The sequence below is a fragment of the Mus musculus genome, chromosome 13 (genome assembly GCF_000001635.26).
Source record: "Mus musculus strain C57BL/6J chromosome 13, GRCm38.p6 C57BL/6J".
Classification (NCBI taxonomy): Eukaryota; Metazoa; Chordata; class Mammalia; order Rodentia; family Muridae; genus Mus; species Mus musculus.
In genome coordinates, this window is record NC_000079.6 from 81182457 (window position 1) to 81208522 (window position 26066).

The 26066-nt window shown below is 40.5% G+C and overlaps 1 protein-coding gene across 8 annotated transcripts in view; it reads right to left on the bottom strand.

The window, feature by feature from the left end:
• The window catches only part of Adgrv1 (adhesion G protein-coupled receptor V1), a 538324-nt gene that overhangs the window by 87389 nt on the left and 424869 nt on the right, over window positions 1–26066 (bottom strand). For all 8 annotated transcript variants that reach the window (XR_001780748.2, XM_017315364.1, XM_017315363.1 and 5 more), the window contains one exon: window positions 190–347. Coding sequence is in view for 7 of the 8 variants with exons in the window: in XM_017315364.1 (XP_017170853.1) it covers window positions 190–347 (158 nt within the window). In the remaining variant the exon portion in view is untranslated. The remainder of the gene's footprint in view (window positions 1–189; window positions 348–26066) is intronic.

Genomic DNA, 26066 nt, shown 5'->3' on the forward strand with positions numbered 1-26066 from the left:
CAGCAGAAAGCTTAGTTCAAGGCTGAACTACGTGCTGTAAGCTGAACCTATTTTCATCCTTTCATTTCATTTAGAAGCAAAATAAAACAAAACAACAAAACCCCCCAACACAAAAATTCTCCATGGCATTTAGCCCCCTAGAGAAGTAAGTACCCATCTCTAAAATGCAAAAAATAGGTCCTTCCCAACCTGCTGCGTTGGTTCGTCCTCTGAAGACGTCATCATAACCTTTCCACTGCGGCTTCAGCTGGTAGGCATGAATGAACACCACAAATACCACCACGAGGCACATTAGAGGAACAAGAGCAGCCGTGAACAGAGCAGCATAGATGTTTGGGATGAAGCATCTGAAAGAGAGGAGGCAGGCAGTAACTCAGACAAGCACAACATCAAGATATGTGCGTGTGTGTGTGTGTGTTTGTGTTTATATATACATATGTATATATAAGTATTTAATCCTTTCACCATTTTGCACTAGCTCTTTGTAGACGCTGGCAACAGTAAATTTTGGCTTTATCAGACTAAAGTCATCCCAGAGAAGAAGCTGCAGGTTTGTCTATACTTCACTGAGGAGGTTCTGTAGTGAGTTTGTCTCTTGGGAAAACAAGAAAATATCCAAATACGTATGCCAAATGACTCTGACATTTGCATCCTACCATGTATGTCATTTTAAATGTGTATGAGAAGTCATAGTTAGTACACCCGCACCTCAGAATTGGAGTCATATTGAAGTGTATCAGTGCATTTTGAATAACAGACATTAGGAATATTTAGCCTTTCTATGACTTCATTTATCTTTAAATTAAAAGTTAAAATGGGGCCAGGCAGTAGTGGCACATGCCTGTAATCCCAGCACGTGGGAGGCAGAGGCAGGCGGATTTCTGAGTTCAAGGCCAGCCTGGTCTGCAGAGTGAGTTCCAGGACAACCACGGCTACACAGAGAAACCCTGTCTCGAAAAACCAAAAAAAAAAAAAAACCAAAAAACAAAACAAAACTAAACCAAAAAAAAGTTAAAATGGTATCTATAGTAGAAGTCAGTTATGAAAATTTACTGAAGTAGTTTACTAAACACACACAAAAAGTTTTAAACCATTAATTCTAGACTTAAGAAAAAAACATTTCTTTATCTTGTTTTCACTAGCTCCATTTTTCTAAACATCCTCTGGGGAGCATGCTGGGATATGAAGGCTAGGAATGGGAAAGTGACTCAGTGTAAAAACGCCTTCTGTGAAGGCCTATCTGTGATCCTCAGCACACACATAAAGGCTAGATAGGTGCTTATATCCCAGCCCTGGAGAGGAGACAGACACATCCCAGGGTTTATTGACCAGGCAGCCTAACCCAATGGCAAGCTATAAGCCAACAAAAGACCCTGTCTCAACATAGAAGATGTGCTGGCCACAGGGAACATGGCTTAAGGATGGCTACTGTTCTCCACATGTGAACCCACACATACATGAACACACATGTGCATGCATATACACAGTATCTATTACAAATTTGAGGATTCTCTACCCTGGCATTGACACTATCTTGGTTTTGCTGTGACATAGTTTCCTCTGAGATGAAAACTTTCATCTTGGAGGGAAAGTTCTTGAGACACTGAGAGTGTATCTCTCTTGTCTGTCTCCAGCTTCCTTTGTTATATTGATGTATAACATTTGTAAGTCTACATTATATTGTAGCCATAATAAACTCCGAAGAAAAGACTAGGAAAATATGTTTAGAAGAAAAACCTTAAAATATCATGCTCCAATAAATATATGGAGAACACAAATTGGACTTGGTATATGTGGGGGAGGGCACAAAGGTGGAAAGATGGACCGGGGAGGAATGGGAAGCCAGCATGATGAAGGTGAATTGTGTGGAATTCCCAAATAATCAATAAAAATACCATGTTAGAGAAACAACAAGTAAACAAACAAAAATACAAAACTAGATAGTTGGCTAAACACTTGTTCTTGAAACTGGGGAAAACACAATGTCTATACTGAAAGTTTAAATGAAGAAGCTAGAGAGATGGTTCAACAGTTGGAAGAATGTACCATGCTACAGAGAATCCAAGTTTGTTCTGAGCATCCTTTTTGGGCTTCTCACAAACCTCTGTCATAGTAGCTCCAGAGTGTCCTGTATCCTCTTCTCAGCTCTTCTAATTTCTGTAGGCACCTACATTCTACTTTCTTTTTTTTTTTTTTTTTTTTTTTTTTGGTCAACTTGACACAAGCTAATGTTACCTGAGAAGAGGAACCTCCAATGAGACAGTGACTCCAGATTGTTTGTAGGCAAGTTTGTAGGGCAATTTCTTGATTAATGACCAACATGGGTTGTGCTAACAACTCTCTGCAGGTGGTCCTAGATTGTAGAAGAAAGCAAGCCCGGAGCATCCTTGGGGCCAAGACAGTGAGCTCATGCTTATGTGGTCTATGCTCCAGTTCCTGCCTTGAGCTCCTTTCCTGACTTCCATTCATGAAGGGCTCTAACCCTGCAAGGTGAAATAAACCCTGTCCTTCCCGACTTGCTTATGATCATGGTATTTGATAACAGCGATAAAAACCAAACTATGACACTTCCCACATATACACACATACAGGCACACATACATAATTAAATAAAAATAAATCTTTAAATAAACAATAAAAGACTTTAAACTAAGCTACATTGGTAAGTGCCTTAGTCAAATGAGCATGATGTATGTTCATTTGGTGTAAACAAGTCACATTTTTAAGATATGTTTCAAAATATTCTGCATTTGCAAAAGGATGTCAGAATGATAAATTCCCTTGTTTTAGAATTTAATTTGGATGTCACAAAGAGTCCTTCTGTACCTAGCTTTATTCAGTCAGGCCTATTTTGTCTGGGTCAAAGACTTATGGTTAAATAAAACAAGCAAACATTAATAGTTTGATACTAAACATGTTTCTGTACTGCAAGTGATGGTTATGTGGTCTTCTGATTTTTTTTTTAAACATGGTCTTCCAACAAGTAGCAGCTGTCTTCCACTTGAATGACAGATCGTAGATATAGAACTCAGGTATTGATGAAGGATGAGAATACACACGTATGGTGTTACACATGGGCTCCACTGCCTGCCTTACCTTTTACTTGAAGCTATTATCACAGTCAAACTTAGGAGTAAGTATCGAGTTTATTGTGGTTTGAGCTGGGTGTATAGTCATAAATAAATAGAAATAAATAAAAGATAAGAATAAAAGCGGAACACCATGGCATTGGTAGACAGAGAACGTGGGCCAACATTCACATTACTCAGTAGCAGTCCCCTTCATTTGTGTGACTTTGCTGAAATGGGTCTTTCAGCTAATGGGGGAAAAAAACCACCCAGAGGCACATTACTAAGGTTTTCCTTTTCTGTTTCTTCAGAGCCCTATCCCATATGACCTGTCATGAATGGTAAGCCACTGAAAGCATCCACCTTTCTCACCCACACAATGTGGGCCTGGATTTTTAAGGAGTGCTTTGCTCCTCTGACATCTGACTGGCAATTCTTCCTCCTGTCCGCTCTAGCTGTGATTTGCAGTATTTCAAGATGCTTCCCTTCACAAACAATTTGTCCAGCTGAGCAAACTCTATCCACCTCCCTCCAACAAAAACAAGGATTTGCCTCCTGAACTACTAATAAGGGAATCCAGGATAACTTCTGACACACAAACATTTGCAAATGAAGCAGGGCTAAAGGAGACCCCACACACACATACAACCGGCCCCAAATTAGGCACAAACCACTCCCAAACACCAATTTGCACAGAGATGTCTTTATTAAGTAGAGAAGAAAAATCAAAGTGACTGCTCTCTGACCCAGACAGAAAAACAGCAACCCATGACCTTGCAGGTGTAATTTTTAAGAAGAGAAAAACGGGAAGTCTGTACTATAATGGGTTAGGATGAGGTGGTATATTTTGATTGGGCATGTTAATTAGGTTAATTAAAGGGGGTTGATTCCTAGACTTTAATATTTTGATAGATGAACCTTGGTAGTCAGCCTCAGGAGGAGAAAGTGGCTAAATAAGGGAATAGACCATGGTGGCTAGCTTTAGGTAAGTAACCTAACAGATTTTAACAAGGCAGAGCAAATGGAGAGAAGGGCAAGGCCTGCTAGAGCCACGTTTGCCACACTTGAACTGGCCAGAGTTCCTTCAAGGGCTGTAAGAGTAAATCCCATGGGCAGATGGCAGAGAGAACCTGCCACTTCTGTGATCAGCCTTTGGGAGGAGTCTGGAGAAAGCTAAGTCACTGCATGTTCTGAATTATAACAAAGTCTTGATTTCTTGTCTAAGACCTTATTTAACTTAAAAAAATAGCATTCTAACTTTCTAGCAATAGAATTTTTACTAGGGTGTAAGGAAATTTATAATATATATTTTAAAAAGGGCCAAAATAAATGAACTATATCTTATTCTTTTAAAAAAATAATCTAGCCAATCAGAATTTCTTCCCCCTTCAACTAAGTAACTAAATCCTGGTAGCTCTGAGTATTTGTTCCCATGAAATGGATATGAGGCAGTAGGAAACTTGTGTCAGGGCAGAATATTTCCTAAGCTAGGAACACATTCTGGAAGAAATGGGATGGAAGGCTAAGGAGACAGGGAGTCGTGCACACGCATCAGGGCAGTGGACTAACACGCTGGCAACCACAGCTTGAAGAGATCTGGCAGAATCTAGGAAATTAGATGAAGGCCATGTGGGTTTCCTTTCTTAAAAAGGAGTAGCAAAGCCATATTTTTTTAAATTCCCGGCTCACCAGCTCCAAAGGACTCTAGTGTCTCCCCTTCCTGGGCACTGGACACTCTTGTATGTTTTAGGTTTTTAAAATCGCGTAACATTTTGGTTTTCTCTTTTAGACTTTGATAGTTTCTCCCTCTCATTATGAGACCATGCTAATGTTTCTTGTCAGACTCCACTCTCTCCTCTATTTTTAACCAAATGCTACAAGCAAACGCATCTCATTATTCTCAGATTTTCCTCTCCCAAGTTCGCCCTCAGCATTCACAGAGCCTGAGATCACATTCTAGTTTAGTGAGGTTGTCACCACCACCAGCAACTCGTTATGCTTTCCGAACCATCTTCCCATGTGCCACCTGACTCAGCTTTCACAAACATGGCTGTGTGTGGTGTGGGTCTTCCTTCCACTTCGTTGCTGTCTGTGTGAAGTCAGCTCCTGAGTGGCTCAGAAGCAGCAGCAGCTCAGAGACACACTGCTTAGAGTCATTGACCTTTCCTGGAGGGGCACAGGGAACTCGCTGTACTGAAGATTGTGGTTCGAGCTCATCTAAATTATATTTTACAGAACGAGCTGACCCCAGTGGGCTGGGAAACTTGAAGACATCCAGCTGGCTGACATCTGGGTCACAGCTGGGTCACATAGGTAATGAGACAGGTTGGAGGAAATGTAAGAGGAATAAGTATCCAAAGTCTAAATCCTTCTCAGCATCTCAGCATTGTTCACAGGTTCATGTGCCCATCTCCTTCGTTAGCTTTCCTCAGCACATCTTCAGAGATGGCATCCACCGCAAAAGGCACACTTGTCTCCACCAACCTTTCCTTCCGAACATGTAAATTCACTTACTGTATTTGGAAAGTAATGGAGATGAGCTGTCTGTTTTATTCTGAAAATTCACACAACATATAATCAATCCAGAATATGGATATTCAATATTTGATAAGGATAAGTAACTATCCTTATTTAAAACAATTTTGCTTTGTATAGAAAATGAAGTAAATATGTTCACTGGCTTAATCAGGTGAAGAATAATGATGTTATCCACCATGTTGATAAATACACATCATTTATAAATAAAATATGAGTCAATACTTATGTTCTCAATACTACTTTGCATTTATAGCCAATTTATTTTCTTTCCAAGCATGATGATTTTATTTTACACACATTTTTGTCACCAGTGGATTTATGTACACAGCGATGCTTATATTAATGTGGATGTACCCCCTTCCCAGATTATCAGAAATGACAGGGGAAAGGATAAATAATAAAAATACTATAAATGAATTGCCTATTTATTTTATCTTGTTTTTATCCCTTAAAAAAGAATACATTTATGAAGGCTTAGAGTTAGAGGAAACAATATTTTAGATTTAAGTAGTTGTACAGGAAAAAATATGTTACTCTGAATTTCTGTTGTAAAGCATACAGTAATTTTCATATTCAACTTACTTTTAAAATGCATTTTAGTTAATAACTAAGTTTTACTTATCTTGGCTGGTTTTTTGTGTATTGTGTTTTTGAGACAGGATCTCTCTAAGAAGCTTAGACAGGCCTGGAACTCAGTCAGTATGCAGACAAGCCCGGCCTTGAACTCACAGAGATCCTCCTGAATGATGGGATTAAAGTCATCACGTTAGGCCCTTGGGGTTTCTGTGAAACAGAGTGTGACTCTGTGGACCCACTGGTTTGCTACTCAGTAGAACCCCAGGTTGTTTGCTAGTGTGTGCTCCTCCTGCTTTGGACTCCTCACTCCTGCAATTGCACGTGTGTATCTCATAATTTGCATAAAGTTTAACCTTTAAACCACAATGGTTTTAGGATTAAATGTCAGGTAAGCCTTACAAGGTGGAGTGAGTGCCTCATTGGGATAGTGTGTGGACTTAAGAGGTCAGAGAAGACCAACATAGAGTATCTTTCTAAACTGAAATATTTGCACAGTTGAGATTATCTTTTTTTTTCTTTTATTGGTTACTTTATTGATTTACATTTCAAATGCTATCCCCCTTCCCAGTTTCCCCTCCACAAACCCCCATCCCTTCCCCTTCCTTCTGCCTCTATGAGGGTGCTCCCCACCCCCCACTCCCGCCTTAGCATCCTAGCATTCCCCTATGCTGAGTCATTGAGCCTCCACAGGACCAAGGGGCTTTCCTCCCATTAATGCCAGATAAGGCCCTCCTCTGCTACATAGCAGCTGGAGCTATGGGTCCCTCCATGTGTACGCTTGGGGTGTTGGTTTAATTCCTGGGGGCTTCAAGGTATCTGGGTAGTTGATATTGTTGTTCTTCCTATAGAGTTGCAAACCCCTTCAACTCCTTCAGTCCTTCCCCTAACTCCTCCATTGGGGATCCCATGCTCAGTCCACTGGTTGGCTGTGTGCATCCACATCTGTATTGGTCAGGCTCTGGAAGAACTTCCACAATTGAGATTATCTTAATTGTTATCACTATCATTGATAGCAATACTTGCTACATGCAAGATAGGATACTGCATTAATACATGAATTAGACACAAAACAGCATGATAATCTTACTTGCCTTATTGCATGTACAAGGGAGATGGGGTCAAGTTGCCTGTAGCATTAATATGTTCACTATCACCTGTGATTTTGAAAAATAATTACAAACTGCAATAAAGACAGTGATAAATAAACCCACACCCCGTTTAAGGACAGGAACCACTTTTCAAATGTTTTTACAGAAAGCTTTGTACAGTTAGACCCGTGTTTGGGTCCTAGCACTCTTCAAAAGCCATTCACCTAAAAGAATGAGGAGAGAAGTCAGTATTTCTTGTCTGCTCAGCTCAATAAAAGTCCAACCAATATATCAATATCAACTATATACTAGGTATATTGGAAGGGCCTATAAAGCTGCTATATTATGGTCCATTGGGGGTCATAACCACAATGGATGCACAGTGCTTCTGAACCAAGTCTCTTTCAACAGGAGTATCAGCACCAACTGGAAACTCGTGAAACACACCAACTCTCTGCCCATACCGAGTTCCAGGGTCAGAGCCTGTGCTTTTACAAGATCTCCAGGGTGTCGTCTCCCCTCTCTCTTCTCCCTTTGCGTGTTTATATAGAGATAGATGTGGACATAGATATAAAGTCAAAGCTTGAGGTGTACATGAAGTAGTTAATTAGAGTCAGCAAATTAATCATTACGTCTCTTTTAACAGAGCAGTAGTGGGACTGTGCAAGCCCAGGGGTCTTAGTGCTGTGGAGCTTCCAACAGCCCGAAGAACCCCGAAGCAAAACAGCAGAAAGAAGCAAAGCAGCAATCGGAGAGGCTGAAAACCGCAGACTGAGCATTCTGACTGCAGAAAGAGTGACGCTCATCTTGAACTGAGCACATGAAGACTTGGAGTGGTGCGGTAGGAAGGAAAGGCATGCTGGGGGCTGGTGCATGCGCACAAGAACAACCCTCGCTCTCTCACAGCTCCACAGCTTCAGTGGTTCTCCGTCACGTGTGAGTGAGGGGAGTGCAGATATTTGTAACAACCCAGAAGTGAGAAATATTTTTGAGACACAGAACACAACCTTGATTCCAGGGCTAATTCCAGGCTATTAGATTTTATTTTATTTTTTCCTATTTCTAGAACATCCACGTGAACGCATAGGTTATAATTCTCTAATTATGTCCCTTCTTCCACATTCGAACTGGCTTTAGTGGGATTTTATACTTAAAACATATCCAGTGACTATGCAATGAAGAAGGGGAAAGAACGTAGCTTTGTTGGTGGTGGCCCTCATGAGAGGGTTTCTCACTCTGTAGCTCAGGCCTCCCTTGAACACAACTGCTATACAAGGACTTAGACAAAAGCTTCCAGACCGAGCTCACATTACATTTCTTTAAAAGACCTTGCTCTTGCTAGAAGGAAAGGGGACATGTGTGCTTTTAATTCCAGCACTTGGAAGTCTTAGGAAGGAGGCCTATGAGCATGAGGCAACTCAGACTATAGTGAAATTCTCACTCAAAACAACATCAAATATAAATAAGGAAACGAAATACAGTAGCTAAAAGGCATGACTCTTGATTAAGTGGTTCTCAACCTGTGGGTTGCAACCACTTTGGGAGTGTGGGTGTCAAACAACCCTTTCACAAGTCTTCCAAGACCATTGAAAAACATAGATATTTACATTATAATTAATAATAGTAGCAAACTCACAGTTACAAAGTAGCAACAAAAGTAACTTTATGGTTGGGAGCCTCCACAGCATGAGGAACTGTGTTACTGGGTCACAGCATTAGAAAGTTTGAAAATCACCACTCTTGACCATGCAGAGGCATGTCAGCACCTTGCCTGCCTTTGTTCTCTGGCTGGTGTTGTTAGCTGCATTGACAACCACCCCAAAAGAAGCCTGAGTACCAAAGGGCAAGACTGAAGTTCACTTTAAATGTGTCACATAGCCTCATGTTTTCAGTATTTGGGAAGATCAAGAAAAGAAAGATAAGGATGTATGTAATACAATTGCCCTCATCGGTCTCAGTAATAAGGCAAAATACAAATGCACGGAGTTATGCCGATGGGTGATAGGCTTGAAACGTAACATGTTAGAAGTAGTTGATAACAAATGAGCCTGAACGCTATGATGCTCTTAAAGGCTTTTCTCCAGCCACTCAGCTTTGAGCCAACTGTTTGCTAGGTGGAATGACATGTGCACATCAGCTGGATAGAGCTTGCCAACTCCCTCCAGGTAGTTTCCAGTGAAGTGGGCCTCTCGAGAAGTCATCAGGGAAAAGGTCAAGCTGACTTCTTAGTTTTGCACGAACTAATGCTCTATGTTCTCTCATAAACCAAACAACTTGGCACTGGAAAATGTCATTGTCCTAGATCATTCAAAGGTGCCTTGCTGTTACCACTTTTTACCAGGCTTCTGGATAATCAGGATACTTTCTTATGTCTGATAATGGTAAAATGATAGGTCTTTGTAACTTGGTAAAAAAGATTTAGAGGTGACAGTGAAAATACAACATTAATATTACAAACATCTACCCATCTCTGTTATCTATCATTATCTATCATCTATTCATCTATTTATCTATCTATCTATCTATCTATCTATCTATCTATCTTTCATTTGTCTGTCTGCCTGTCTATCTATCCATCCATAGATCTATCACAGACTCTCCATACCATCTGATTGTAGGGGAAGTGTGTAGATAATGGGTCTCTACATTTGACATTCACACAGCTTTTTTGAAGCTAAAAGTAGACAATACATGGGCAGGATATAGTAGTTTCTGATCTCAACAAGTGTAATGACTTTTGGAGTTTTACAGTTTGAAACCCATTTTTTGCAAGTTCTGTTTTTGTTCTTTGATGTTAAATCTGGGATTTCAATGAACTCAATAAAGATGGCTTAGAAGACATAGGTCCATGTGACATGTTAGCAAAAATGTTATTTCCTTTTTCTTACACAAAGGTTGTAGGCTTTGAGAGGATCTTTATCAAATGTTCTTGTAAGACCCTTGTATAGGAAAGCCTGGGAAGGAAGTATAAGTGGGCTTATTCTTCCAAGGGTGTCACTGTGGGCTACTCAATGATGGGCATGTTTGAGGAACAAAAATCCAGAGTGAAGGTTATTGACCTCTCAAAGAGGAAGGCTACTTTTATAGAAGGATCACTCAGGTCTTAATTAATAGAATTTTATAGAATAGTAAGCACACTACAGTGCCTGGGATATTTCCCTGGCTTTCTTCCACTGCACTCTCCCAGGACTGTGCACTCAGTCTCCCTTGTTACAGTTGTGATCTTAAAATGAAAATGAGATACGTAAGCCTCAATTCTAACAGTCAGCTCTGTGCTAATTTACTTCAAACTTGATATTATGAATTTTAAAAAGGTGTCTGTTTTTAGTGGCACAATAATTATAATTGTATTCCACATGTATATGTACTGTACAGGGATCAAGTGAGAGTAATTCCCATACCCATTACCCAATACATTGCTGTTCCTTGTGTATGGTTTGAATGTCTCCCGAAGGTTGGCAGTGATGGGTGCCTTGGTTTTCAGGGATGTAGTGATAAGAGGAGCAGGAGTCACACATGCCACTAGGATATGAACACTAGTCAACATGTGACCTTTGGAGTGGATAGAGGATGAGAGGAATAAGTCCATCTTATTTACCTCCTTCTACCTCCTGCCTACACTCTCAATGTTACTCTCTGTCATGGTCCCTCACAATGATGCAAAGACATTGAACCTAAGGAAGAAATTGCCAAAGAAAACTTCTCTTCTTAAATAACCAATTCAGGTATTTCTTAAGCATGACAAAAAGCTAGTGAATGTATATACTTATCATTTCTTCATGGGAGGAACTCAAAAATCCATTCTGGCTATTTAGAAATATATAGCACACTGGTGTTCTGTGTTTGTCTTGCTGTGTAACAGAACCCCAGAATTTTCCTCTCTTATGTGCTTGTACATCTGTGTCTACTGACCAATCACATTGACCCTTCCCCATCCACTCCCCCCCCCCCCCGACCCCAGGCTCTTGTAAGTGTGATTCTATCCTTTACTTCTAAAATTTCAACCACTTTAGACTTCCTACACAAGGGTGTTGCAATAAACATGGGAGTGAAGGTGTCTTTTCAATATGCTGATTTCTGTTTCTTGGAATACAAAGTGAGAAGTGGCCAGATTATCTGGCATTAGAGTTTTAGGTTTGGGGAACCTCCATATCAGTTTCCATAATGGCTGTATTGTTGGCTTCATTGCCAGTATTGTCCAAGTGTTGCCAGCATTTACCATTTCTTATCTCTTTTTTTCTTTTTTAAACAGTTACTAGCAGGGCGTGGTGGCACATGCCTTTAATCCCACCACTCAGGACGCAGAGGCAGGCGGATTTCTGAGTTCAAGGCCAGCCTGGTCTACAGAATGAGTTCCAGGACAGCCAGAGCTATACAGAGTTTGTCTTGAAAAAAAAACAAAAATAAAAAATAAACAGTTATTAAACGAAGCTGGATTAAATGCCATCATGATTCTGATTTTTCATGATAATTACTGACATTACCTAGCTTCTCAAACACACAGTAGCCTTTTGCATGTTTGTTTTTTTTTAATGTCTTCTTTTAGAAATGTCTATTTACATTTTTAAAAAGAATTTTATAACTAGATGATGAACTTTGACTACCACCTCAGCTGTCACATGTTCTAGCTATTAGTCCTTGTTGGATGAACAAGTCTGAAATAGTTTTCTTCCACTTAGTAGGATGTTTCCCCGCCATGCTCTCCTTTGCTGCACGGGAGATTTTTAGCCTTTCCTGTAGCAGTTTCTTAGATTGGGGCTTTATATTTAAGACTCATTGCTGTTTGAGTTGAATTTTCTCACTCAGATCAGAAACTGGGTTCATTCTTCAGCGTGTGGATATACACTTTCCCTAGAACCAGCAACTGGATCTCTTGATCTTAAATCAAAAATGCTATTCCTACAGTAAGAGAGTACCATAAAGTTCCATGAAACTCTCCTAATATTTGAATATCTTAGAAATGTCAAATAAGTTAACTATAGATTACAATACCTAGGACAGCTGAGGAGATGTCAAGTGTTAATTACAAAAAGCAAACCCTGAAACCGTGAAAAGAAACCGTGTCCACGTGAAGAGGACAGAGGCTGAAGTCTGATTCGCTTTTTGGGAAATCCCTAGTATTGAGGGAGAAGGAACACATTTTATGTTTTCTGAAACCTGGATACTTAAGAGACTGAATCACACAGATACATAATCGACATTTAAAAGTCCCAAGATGCGGTCGCCATCTGGGTTCCGGGACTCCGCGGGACCTAGGAAATTAGTCTGAACAGGTTAGAGGGTGCGCCAGAGAACCGGACAGCATCTGGGACGGGCAGAAGCACAGAGCCGCTGAGGCAGCAGCCTTGGCGGGCCACAGACAGCCGGCCACCGTCCAGACCAGAGGACAGGTGTCCGCCTGGCTCGGGAGGCAGCCTCAGCCTCAGGAGCAGCGGTCACCATCTTGGTTCCAGGACTCCCTGGAACTTAGGAAATTAGTCTGCACAGGTGAGAGTCTGCACCACAGAAGCTGACAGCTTCTGGGAACTGCCAAAGCAACACAGCTTCTGAGAGAGGCCCTGTTTTGGGCCTTCTTCTTCGACCAGGAGGAGGTCCAAAAACAAGATATCTGCGCACCTTCCCTGTAAGAGAGCTTGCCAGCAGAGAGTGCTCTGAGCACTGAAACTCAGAGAGAATCTGTCTCCCAGGTCTGCTGAGAGACGGTAACAGAATCACCAGAAGAACAATCTCTAAACAGAGTCAACTATAACTACTAACTCCAGAGATTACCAGATGGCGAAAGGTAAACGTAGGAATCCTACTAACAGGAACCAAGACCACTCACCATCATCAGAACCCAGCACTCCCACTTCGCCCAGTCCAGGGCACCCCAACACACCCGAAAACCTAGACCTAGATTTAAAAGCATATCTCATGATGATGGTAGAGGACATCAAGAAGGACTTTAATAAATCACTTAAAGAAATACAGGAGAACACTGCTAAAGAGTTACAAGTCCTTAAAGAAAAACAGGAAAACACAATCAAACAGGTAGAAGTCCTTACAGAAAAAGAGGAAAAAACATACAAACAGGTGATAGAAATGAACAAAACCATACTAGATCTAAAAAGGGAAGTAGAAACAATAAAGAAAACTCAAAGTGAGGCAACTCTGGAGATAGAAACCCTAGGAAAGAAATCTGGAACCATAGATTTGAGCATCAGCAACAGAATACAAGAGATGGAAGAGAGAATCTCAGATGCAGAAGATTCCATAGAGAACATCAGCACAACAATCAAAGAAAATGCAAAATGCAAAAAGATCCTAACTCAAAATATCCAGGAAATCCAGGACACAATGAGAAGACCAAACCTACCCATAATAGGAGTGGATGAGAATGAAGATTTTCAACTCAAAGGACCAGCAAACATCTTCAACAAAATTATTGAAGAAAACTTCCCAAATATAAAGAAAGAGATACCTATGAACATACAAGAAGCCTACAGAACTCCAAATAGACTGGACCAGAAAAGAAATTCCTCCCGACACATAATAATCAGAACAACAAATGCACTAAATAAAGATAGAATACTAAAAGCGGTAAGGGAAAAAGGTCAAGTAACATACAAAGGCAAGCCTATCAGAATTACACCAGATTTTTCACCAGAGACTATGAAAGCCAGAAGAGCCTGGACAGATGTTATACAGACACTAAGAGAACACAAATTCCAGCCCAGGCTACTGTACCCAGCCAAACTCTCAATTACCATAGATGGAGAAACCAAAGTATTCCACGACAAAACCAAATTCACACATTATCTCTCCACAAATCCAGCCCTTCAAAGGTTAATAACAGAAAAAAACCAATACAAGGACGGGAACCACGCCCTAGAAAAAACAAGAAGGTAATCCCTCAACAAACCTAAAAGAAGACAGCCACAAGAACAGAATGCCAACTTTAACAACAAAAATAACAGGAAGCAACAATTACTTTTCCTTAATATCTCTTAACATTAATGGTCTCAACTCCCCAATAAAAAGACATAGACTAACAAACTGGCTACACAAACAAGACCCAACATTTTGCTGTTTACAGGAGACACATCTCAGAGAAAAAGATAGACACTACCTCAGAATAAAAGGCTGGAAAACAATTTTCCAAGCAAATGGTATGAAGAAACAAGCTGGAGTAGCCATCCTAATATCTGATAAGATTGACTTCCAACCCAAAGTCATCAAAAAAGACAAGGAGGGGCACTTTGTTCTCATCAAAGGTAAAATCCTCCAAGAGGAACTCTCAATTCTGAATATCTATGCTCCAAATACAAGGGCAGCCACATTCATTAAAGAAACTTTAGTAAAGCTCAAAGCACACATTGCACCTCACACAATAATAGTGGGAGACTTCAACACACCACTTTCACCAATGGACAGATCATGGAAACAGAAACTAAACAGGGACACACTGAAACTAACAGAAGTGATGAAACAAATGGATCTGACAGGTATCTACAGAACATTTTATCCTAAAACAAAAGGATATACCTTCTTCTCAGCACCTCATGGTACCTTCTCCAAAATTGACCACATAATAGGTCACAAAACAGGCCTCAACAGATTCAAAGATATTGAAATTGTCCCATGTATCCTATCAGATCACCATGCACTAAGGCTGATCTTCAATAACAAAAAAAATGACAGAAAGCCAACACTCACGTGGAAACTGAACAACACTCTTCTCAATGATACCTTGGTCAAGGAAGGAATAAAGAAAGAAATTAAAGACTTTGAGAGTTTAATGAAAATGAAGCCACAACGTACCCAAACCTTTGGGACACAATGAAAGCATTTCTAAGAGGGAAACTCATAGCTCTGAGTGCCTCCATGAAGAAACGGGAGAGAGCACATACTAGCAGCTTGACAACACATCTAAAAGCTCTAGAAAAAAAGGAAGCAAATTCACCCAAGAGGAGTAGACGGCAGGAAATAATCAAACTCAGGGGTGAAATCAACCAAGTGGAAACAAGAAGAACTATTCAAAGAATTAACCAAACGAGGAGTTGGTTCTTTGAGAAAATCAACAAGATAGATAAACCCTTAGCTAGACTCACTAGAGGGCACAGAGACAAAATCCTAATTAACAAAATCAAAACTGAAAAGGGAGACATAACAACAGATCCTGAAGAAATCCAAAACACCATCAGATCCTTCTACAAAAGGCTATACTCAACAAAACTGGAAAACCTGGACGAAATGGACAAATTTCTGGACAGATACCAGGTACCAAAGTTGAATCAGGATCAAGTTGACCTTCTAAACAGTCCCATATACCCTAAAGAAATAGAAGCAGTTATTAATAGTCTCCCAGCCAAAAAAAGCCCAGGACCAGACGGGTTTAGTGCAGAGTTCTATCAGACCTTAAAGGAGATCTAATTCCAGTTCTGCACAAACTTTTTCACAAGATAGAAGTAGAAAGTACTCTTCCCAACTCATTTTATGAAGCCACTATTACTCTGATACCTAAACCACAGAAAGATCCAACAAAGATAGAGAACTTCAGACCAATTTCTCTTATGAATATCGATGCAAAAATCCTCAATAAAATTCTCGCTAACCGAATCCAAGAACACATTAAAGCAATCATCCATCCTGACCAAGTAGGTTTTATTCCAGGAATGCAGGGATGGTTTAATATACGAAAATCCATCAATGTAATCCACTATATAAACAAACTCAAAGACAAAAACCACATGATCATCTCGTTGGATGCAGAAAAAGCATTTGACAAGATCCAACACCCATTCATGATAAAAGTTCTGGAAAGATCAGGAATTCAAGGCCCATACCTAAACATGATAAAAGCAATCTACAGCAAACCAGTAGCCAACATCAAAGTAAATGGAGAGAAGCTGGAAGCAATCCCACTAAAATCAGGGACTAGACAAGGCTGCCCACTTTCTCCCTACCTTTTCAACATAGTACTTGAAGTATTAGCCAGAGCAATTCGACAACAAAAGGAGATCAAGGGGATACAAATTGGAAAAGATGAAGTCAAAATATCACTTTTTGCAGATGATATGATAGTATATATAAGTGACCCTAAAAATTCCACCAGAGAACTCCTAAACCTGATAAACAGCTTCGGTGAAGTAGCTGGATATAAAATTAACTCAAACAAGTCAATGGCCTTTCTCTACACAAAGAATAAACAGGCTGAGAAAGAAATTAGGGAAACAACACCCTTCTCAATAGTCACATATAATATAAAATATCTCGGCGTGACTCTAACTAAGGAAGTGAAAGATCTGTATGATAAAAACTTCAAGTCTCTGAAGAAAGAAATTAAAGAAGATCTCAGAAGATGGAAAGATCTCCCATGCTCATGGATTGGCAGGATCAATATTGTAAAAATGGCTATCTTGCCAAAAGCTATCTACAGATTCAATGCAATCCCCATCAAAATTCCAACTCAATTCTTCAACGAATTAGAAGGAGCAATTTGCAAATTCATCTGGAATAACAAAAAACCTAGGATAGCAAAAACTCTTCTCAAGGATAAAAGAACCTCTGGTGGAATCACCATGCCTGACCTAAAGCTTTACTACAGAGCAATTGTGATAAAAACTGCATGGTACTGGTATAGAGACAGACAAGTGGACCAATGGAATAGAATTGAAGACCCAGAAATGAACCCACACACCTATGGTCACTTGATCTTCGACAAAGGAGCCAAAACCATCCAGTGGAAGAAAGACAGCATTTTCAACAATTGGTGCTGGCACAACTGGTTGTTATCATGTAGAAGAATGCGAATCGATCCATACTTATCTCCTTGTACTAAGGTCAAATCTAAGTGGATCAAGGAACTTCACATAAAACCAGAGACACTGAAACTTATAGAGGAGAAAGTGGGGAAAAGCCTTGAAGATATGGGCACAGGGGAAAAATTCCTGAACAGAACAGCAATGGCTTGTGCTGTAAGATCGAGAATTGACAAATGGGACCTAATGAAACTCCAAAGTTTCTGCAAGGCAAAAGACACTGTCTATAAGACAAAAAGACCACCAACAGACTGGGAAAGGATCTTTACCTATCCTAAATCAGATAGGGGACTAATATCCAACATATATAAAGAACTCAAGAAGGTGGACCTCAGAAAATCAAATAACCCCTTAAAAAATGGGGCTCAGAACTGAACAAAGAATTCTCACCTGAGGAATACCGAATGGCAGAGAAGCACCTGAAAAAATGTTCAACATCCTTAATCATCAGGGAAATGCAAATCAAAACAACCCTGAGATTCCACCTCACACCAGTGAGAATGGCTAAGATCAAAAATTCAGGTGACAGCAGATGCTGGCGAGGATGTGGAGAAAGAGGAACACTCCTCCATTGTTGGTGGGATTGCAGGCTTGTACAACCACTCTGGAAATCAGTCTGGCGGTTCCTCAGAAAATTGGACATAGTACTACCGGAGGATCCAGCAATACCTCTCCTGGGCATATATCCAGAAGAAGCCCCAACTGGTAAGAAGGACACATGCTCCACTATGTTCATAGCAGCCTTATTTATAATAGCCAGAAACTGGAAAGAACCCAGATGCCCCTCAACAGAGGAATGGATACAGAAAATGTGGTACATCTACACAATGGAGTACTACTCAGCTATTAAAAAGAATGAATTTATGAAATTCCTAGCCAAATGGATGGACCTGGAGAGCATCATCCTGAGTGAGGTAACACAATCACAAAGGAACTCACACAATATGTACTCACTGATAAGTGGATACTAGCCCAAAACCTAGGATACCCACGATATAAGATACAATTTCCTAAACACATGAAACTCAAGAAAAATGAAGACTGAAGTGTGGACACTATGCCCCTCCTTAGAAGTGGGAACAAAACACCCATGGAAGGAGTTACAGAAACAAAGTTTGGAGCTGAGATGAAAGGATGGACCATGTAGAGACTGCCATATCCAGGGATCCACCCCATAATCAGCATCCAAACGCTGACACCATTGCATATACTAGCAAGATTTTATCGAAAGGACCCAGATGTAGCTGTCTCTTGTGAGACTATGCCGGGGCCTAGCAAACACAGAAGTGGATGCTCACAGTCAGCTAATGGATGGATCACAGGGCTCCCAATGGAGGAGCTAGAGAAAGTACCCAAGGAGCTAAAGGGATCTTCAACCCTATAGGTGGAACAACATTATGAACTAATCAGTACCCCTGAGCTCTTGACTCTAGCTGCATATGTATCAAAAGATGGCCTAGTCGGCCATCACTGGAAAGAGAGGCCCATTGGACACGCAGACTTTGTGTGCCCCGGTACAGGGGAACGCCAGGGCCAAAGGGGGGGAGTGGGTGGGTAGGGGAGTGGGGGTGGGTGGGTAAGGGGGACTTTTGGTATAGCATTGGAAATGTAAATGAGCTAAATACCTAATAAAAAATGGAAAAAAAAAAAATTCTAGCTAACCGAATCCAAGAACACATTAAAGCAATCATCCATCCTGACCAAGTAGGTTTTATTCCAGGAATGCAGGGATGGTTTAATATACGAAAATCCATCAATGTAATCCACTATATAAACAAACTCAAAGACAAAAATCACATGATCATCTCGTTGGATGCAGAAAAAGCATTTGACAAGATCCAACACCCATTCATGATAAAAGTTCTGGAAAGATCAGGAATTCAAGGCCCATACCTAAACATGATAAAAGCAATCTACAGCAAACCAGTAGCCAACATCAAAGTAAATGGAGAGAAGCTGGAAGCAATCCCACTAAAATCAGGGACTAGACAAGGCTGCCCACTTTCTCCCTACCTTTTCAACATAGTACTTGAAGTATTAGCCAGAGCAATTCGACAACAAAAGGAGATCAAGGGGATACAAATTGGAAAAGATGAAGTCAAAATATCACTTTTTGCAGATGATATGATAGTATATATAAGTGACCCTAAAAATTCCACCAGAGAACTCCTAAACCTGATAAACAGCTTCGGTGAAGTAGCTGGATATAAAATTAACTCAAACAAGTCAATGGCCTTTCTCTACACAAAGAATAAACAGGCTGAGAAAGAAATTAGGGAAACAACACCCTTCTCAATAGTCACATATAATATAAAATATCTCGGCGTGACTCTAACTAAGGAAGTGAAAGATCTGTATGATAAAAACTTCAAGTCTCTGAAGAAAGAAATTAAAGAAGATCTCAGAAGATGGAAAGATCTCCCATGCTCATGGATTGGCAGGATCAATATTGTAAAAATGGCTATCTTGCCAAAAGCTATCTACAGATTCAATGCAATCCCCATCAAAATTCCAACTCAATTCTTCAACGAATTAGAAGGAGCAATTTGCAAATTCATCTGGAATAACAAAAAACCTAGGATAGCAAAAACTCTTCTCAAGGATAAAAGAACCTCTGGTGGAATCACCATGCCTGACCTAAAGCTTTACTACAGAGCAATTGTGATAAAAACTGCATGGTACTGGTATAGAGACAGACAAGTGGACCAATGGAATAGAATTGAAGACCCAGAAATGAACCCACACACCTATGGTCACTTGATCTTCGACAAGGGAGCTAAAACCATCCAGTGGAAGAAAGACAGCATTTTCAACAAATGGTGCTGGCACAACTGGTTGTTATCATGTAGAAGAATGCGAATCGATCCATACTTATCTCCTTGTACTAAGGTCAAATCTAAATGGATCAAAGAACTTCACATAAAACGAGAGACACTGAAACTCATAGAGGAGAAAGTGGGGAAAAGCCTTGAAGATATGGGCACAGGGGAAAAATTCCTGGACAGAACAGCAATGGCTTGTGCTGTAAGATCGAGAATTGATAAATGGGACCTAATGAAACTCCAAAGTTTCTGCAAGGCAAAAGACACCGTCAATAAGACAAAGAGACCACCAACAGATTGGGAAAGGATCTTTACCTATCCTAAATCAGATAGGGGACTAATATCCAACATATATAAAGAACTCAAGAAGGTGGACTTCAGAAAATCAAATAACCCCATTAAAAAATGGGGCTCAGAACTGAACAAAGAATTCTCACCTGAGGAATACCGAATGGCAGAGAAGCACCTGAAAAAATGTTCAACATCCTTAATCATCAGGGAAATGCAAATCAAAACAACCCTGAGATTCCACCTCACACCAGTGAGAATGGCTAAGATCAAAAATTCAGGTGACAGCAGATGCTGGCGAGGATGTGGAGAAAGAGGAACACTCCTCCATTGTTGGTGGGATTGCAGGCTTGTACAACCACTCTGGAAATCCGTCTGGCGGTTCCTCAGAAAATTGGACATAGTACTACCGGAGGATCCAGCAATACCTCTCCTGGGCATATATCCAGAAGATGCCCCAACTGGTAAGAAGGACACATGCTCCACTATGTTCATAGCAGCCTTATTTATAATAGCCAGAAGCTGGAAAGAACCCAGATGCCCCTCAACAGAGGAATGGATACAGAAAATGTGGTACATCTACACAATGGAGTACTACTCAGCTATTAAAAAGAATGAATTTATGAAATTCCTAGCCAAATGGATGGACCTGGAGGGCATCATCCTGAGTGAGGTAACACATTCACAAAGGAACTCACACAATATGTACTCACTGAGAAGTGGATATTAGCCCAAAACCTAGGATACCCAAGATATAAGATACAATTTCCTAAACACATGAAACTCAAGAAAAATGAAGACTGAAGTGTGGACACTATGCCCCTCCTTAGAAGTGGGAACAAAACACCCTTGGAAGGAGTTACAGAGACAAAGTTTGGAGCTGAGATGAAAGGATGGACCATGTAGAGACTGCCTTATCCAGGGATCCACCCCATAATCAGCATCCAAACGCTGACACCATTGCATACACTAGCAAGATTTTATCGAAAGGACCCAGATGTAGCTGTCTCTTGTGAGACTATGCCGGGGCCTAGCAAACACAGAAGTGGATGCTCACAGTCAGCTAATGGATGGATCACAGGGCTCCCAATGGAGGAGCTAGAGAAAGTACCCAAGGAGCTAAAGGGATCTGCAACCCTATAGGTGGATCAACATTATGAACTAACCAGTACCCCAGAGCTCTTGACTCTAGCTGCATATGTATCAAAAGATGGCCTAGTCGGCCATCACTGGAAAGAGAGGCCCATTGGACACACAAACTTTATATGCCCCAGAACAGGGGAATGCCAGGGCCAAAAAGGGGGAGTGGGCGGGTAGGGGAGTGGGGGTGGGTGGGTATGGGGGACTTTTGGTATTGCATTGGAAATGTAAATGAGCTAAATACCTAATAAAAAATGGAAAGGAAAAAAAAAGTCCCAAGATGCACAGCTTAAATGAGCTATCATACAGAAAGACAGATGCAAAGTATCTACTTTTTCCTCATCTGTAAACAGGGAACGGCCTTGCTGTTGAGGATGCAGCTTGGAGTGGGCAAAAGCAGTTCCTGACTGCTACCCTGAGTCAACGTCCCCCACCTGGTGATGTGTGTGAACACTCGAGTACCAGGCTGCAAGGGTGTTTTGGGCTTTGGATGGTGAATGCAGGGCCAGTGTGAACGGACGGTTACAGGTGCTTCTGGATCTGGCCAGTGTTCTTCGATGGCTTCATGGGTAGGTGAGGAGTGTCAAACAAGGTCTTCTGCCATTAGACACTTTCTGGTGCCATGCACAAAGCCACACTATATTGCCTCATTAGCAATTGTGGACTGGGACTCTTGTTGACCTACCAATGGCTAAAACAAACCTTTTCTTAGGAGAATGATTTCTGTAGGTGTCTGGTTACAGCAACACAAGGGAAACTAATCTACTGGCAGACTGAAGTATTTCTGCTTAGAGGAGAATATTGTCCAAAGTGAAGGCTTTGGAGCTTCATGTTTTGGAACAATCTTGGACCTCATTTGGGCTGACACTTAGCTTTTCCATACCTTATTTTCCCAAAATACAAAATTAAGAGAATAGAATCATCGAACTGATAGGCATGTAATTAGAGGAATATAAGAGAGTCAGACTTGGAGCCACACCATAGGTCCTCAATAAAATACAAATATGGTCTTTATTTATCCCTGTGAATAAGATGAAATATGCTTATATGGACTAGAATTAAGCATTATTGAAAAGAAAAAGCATTAAACAGTATCGAGGGGATTATCTGTCGTGTTTGCTTGTGTATCAGGGGAAAGTAGAAAGCTTTGAATTTGCTGGAAAAATAGTCTTCCAGTTGATCAAGTCAAACTTCCTGGGCGTAGAGCCCGAGACCCTTTAAGGCTTGATACTCTCACTCTTGCGTTCCTCGGATCTAGACACCATTAGAAGCTCTACCTGAGACACTCATACAGATAAGATCATCTACTGTGTCCAGAGCACCTCTGCCACAGGGAGAGGGGTTGGGGTCGCCCCTTGCTGCTTTCCATATGACTCAAGGGTTTCTACAAAAGCTGCTTTGAAACCTGCTTCCAATTGGAGGGAATGGGAGAGGTTGTTCATTGCAAAGGGGAGCATGGTTAGTTGTCTGGTGAGCTCCAAAACCATACATACACGTAAGACCACACTAACTGAACAGGTTATACTTAGGAATATATGGGTATATACGAACACATATGTGCATGTAGTAATGATTAATGGTGAAAGAGTCCATGAATTTGAATGGGAGCATGGAGGTTTATGGGCAGGTTTAGAGGAGGAAAAGATAAGGAAGAAATGTTGTAATGAAATGAAATGAAATGAAAATTTCAAAACACAAACAAATGAACAAGGTAAGAGTCAATGAAGTGTGCCCTGCACCTTGTTTCTAAAATTCCAGGTCGGTGCTATACTGAGATTCTGGAGACTCCATGGTAAAAGCGACTAACATGGTCCACATTCTAGTGATCGTTCAAAACCCCTTCAAAAGAAAGTGTTCCCCATGCTTTCTTTCACTTTGTGAATCCTCGGAGGTTATCAGCTACAATAAATTATATAATAAACCCCCGAACATGGTGTGCCTCCAAGGTTAATCCTCAGTATTAATGACATCGATTAGCTCATGCTTGCTCCTCCCATGAAACTGTCTTTACTGACACACTGAATATTTGTAAAATAAAACTCACACAACATCATCTGTTCTATTTGGTTAGAGATAAGATGAAGGCACACAAAAGGAACAGTGATTCCAGACATTCTGCTACCTATAAAGACCCTCCCACTGATGGCCCTGCCCCACATGGCCTTAGTCAAACACTATTTTATCATGAGGAATTTGTTTTTGTTAACAGGATATTCCTGTTATTTCCAAGACCCTTAGGTTCAATAACAGGACTGGGGGCCTGTGAAATGAAATGAGCACATGAGAGAACATGAGAGAGCTACTGATTTCCAGGCATTCCCATGAATATATGATTAAAACAGTTGGTTAAAGATCTACTTTAAAACCAAAGGATGGTCAAATGAACTTTCTTCATTTCGTCTCTTTAAAAAGAAAATGTATCACAATCTAATATTAACTAAATCGCATTTTCTGAAGTTCTCACTTGAGGCAAACTCCTTAATCTTATACATATGCCATTTGGGAGGATGTCATGCCCTTTTAAATTATGAAATCTTCCATGAAGTCAGTGTGTCTCTTCCTGACTCATTGCCTGGATGTTCGTGGGATGGGACCTGGAAAGTGCATATCCTTGGTATCTTATCTTTGCTTGAAGATTCTAATGCGTGCCCTGCTTAACATAGGCTAACCCAACTGCTTGCACATATGGATAGAAAGACATCTAAACCTATACTGTCCTAGGCATTCTGAATTAATGGCAGAAAACCACAACAATTTCACAAAATGATAGAAAGAAAGCAGAGCCTTACAAATGTGAACTGCGATGCAAACAGGCCTGCCTTTAGACCCTGCCTACTTTTTAGTATCTGTGTGACCACAGGGAGAAGAACTACTAATCTGAGCCTATGAGCTTTGTCTAGGTAATGTAAGTTGTTTTTTATAAGTTTGCTGGGAGGAATATGTGAACCGGTCAGAGAGGGTAGGAAGAATGTGAGAGCCAGAGGGAGTGGACGGCAACAAGGAAGCAGTGCCCTCTTCCTGTTCATATGGACTTACAGCACTAGACCTGTACACACCAAACCAGACCAGATCCAAGCATAGAGAGGGAAGATGGCTGTGCAGTTCCACCCCTATTCACAGAGCTATTGGCAATTGTGGCTGCTGGGAGAAGAAGGGTCACTTTTCACTATAGTTGTAGCCTTCAATAAGTCAACTGTTCTCCAGTAGAAGGTCACATATCCAAGGATATTTGGACAGCACAAATTGGTGTTAAAGGGAGCAAAAGAAGGATGCAAGTTCTATAGGAAAGGACTGTGTGGATCTGGAAGGAGCTAAGGGAGGGAGGGAGGGGGGAGGATATGATCAAGTTATATGAAATTTTGAAAGATAGGGTCATCTAAAGTGTTAGCACAATGTACTATGGTAGATGAAGAACCATGGAATAAACACAAAATAAACGTATGAAAAAACAAAGTGATTATCACGGTATTAACATGCAAAAAAAGTCAAGGTAGATGAAAACTTTCTTGTGTATTAAGGGGCCGTGGTATTAGGAAGGTTGAGGACAGCCTAGAACTGCCTAAAGAATAGGAAGTGGACTCTCTAGACAAGCAGTCTTGCTGATACTTTGATTTTAGAATTCCCAGTCTATAATAGTATGAGAATGAATATTTGTTGCTCATGTAACCAAGGCTATCTTTTGCCATAGTAGCTCAATCTGACAAAGACTATTTCCTTTTATGTTGTTTCAATGTCTGGATAAAAGCAACTACATCTCTGTGATAGTTTCTTCTTTTACTTTTCTCTTCAGCAAAGAGGTATTTAATCTTCCTTTGGTTTCTTTATTATTTATATAAGGTTCTAAGGCTCATCAAGATGTTTATAAAAATACATACCAAACATAAAAATGAGAGAATGAAGCAAATGTGGAACCAGAAGTGGGTGCCCAAATGCCAAATGCATCCCATATTCATCACTTGAGCTGGCCCCTCCTTTCACTGTGACACACAACTCTTCTCAGTGTGAGAAAATTGTGCTTTCTGTGAGATACACCAGGGAATGTCTTCAACTATGAGTGTACCATGCAGTCTGACATGAGGTTTCTACTTACTCTCTTAGTATGCATTCAGTAAACATATATAAGCATGCTAACTGGTATTTTCTATGTGTATAGAGTTGGGTAAGATATGCTTCATGGCCCAGAAAAGAAGAGCATTTGTGTGTAATGTGTTAAGTATGGTAGCAATGCTACATAAATTACCATGGGAACTCCCAAAACAATGAGGGGGCTACTGTGTGCAGAGAAAGTAGATGGTGAAATCAAACTTACCAAGAATTGAGAAAAATACATCTGTTCCTTTAACAGTCTTATGTGAAAATGGGTTTGACAGTCTTGGAGGTGTTATGTTCCCTTTTCCAGACAATGACAAAGGAAGTTCAATGGTCAACAACAACAACAAAACCAGTTTTGTTTCCTGTTGCTTCGGGAATCATCTGTGGTATGCACTTTTAAAGGGAAGCAGGGCTTAAGATTTTCAGGAAGATAATATAATTATGATTAATCTTTGTTCCTCTGGGACCATAAAACTTTCAAGGCTAAAGATTTGTGTATGTGCAAACTGAGACTGGAGGCAGAGGCCAGCACTAATAAACACACAGAATTAAAATGTGTGCCAGATTGGTCAAAAGATACAGGGACTATATAGTTTACTAAATTTAGAAAGAGTAACTGGAAAGCCACATCACTTTGTAACCTCCCCAATGCAA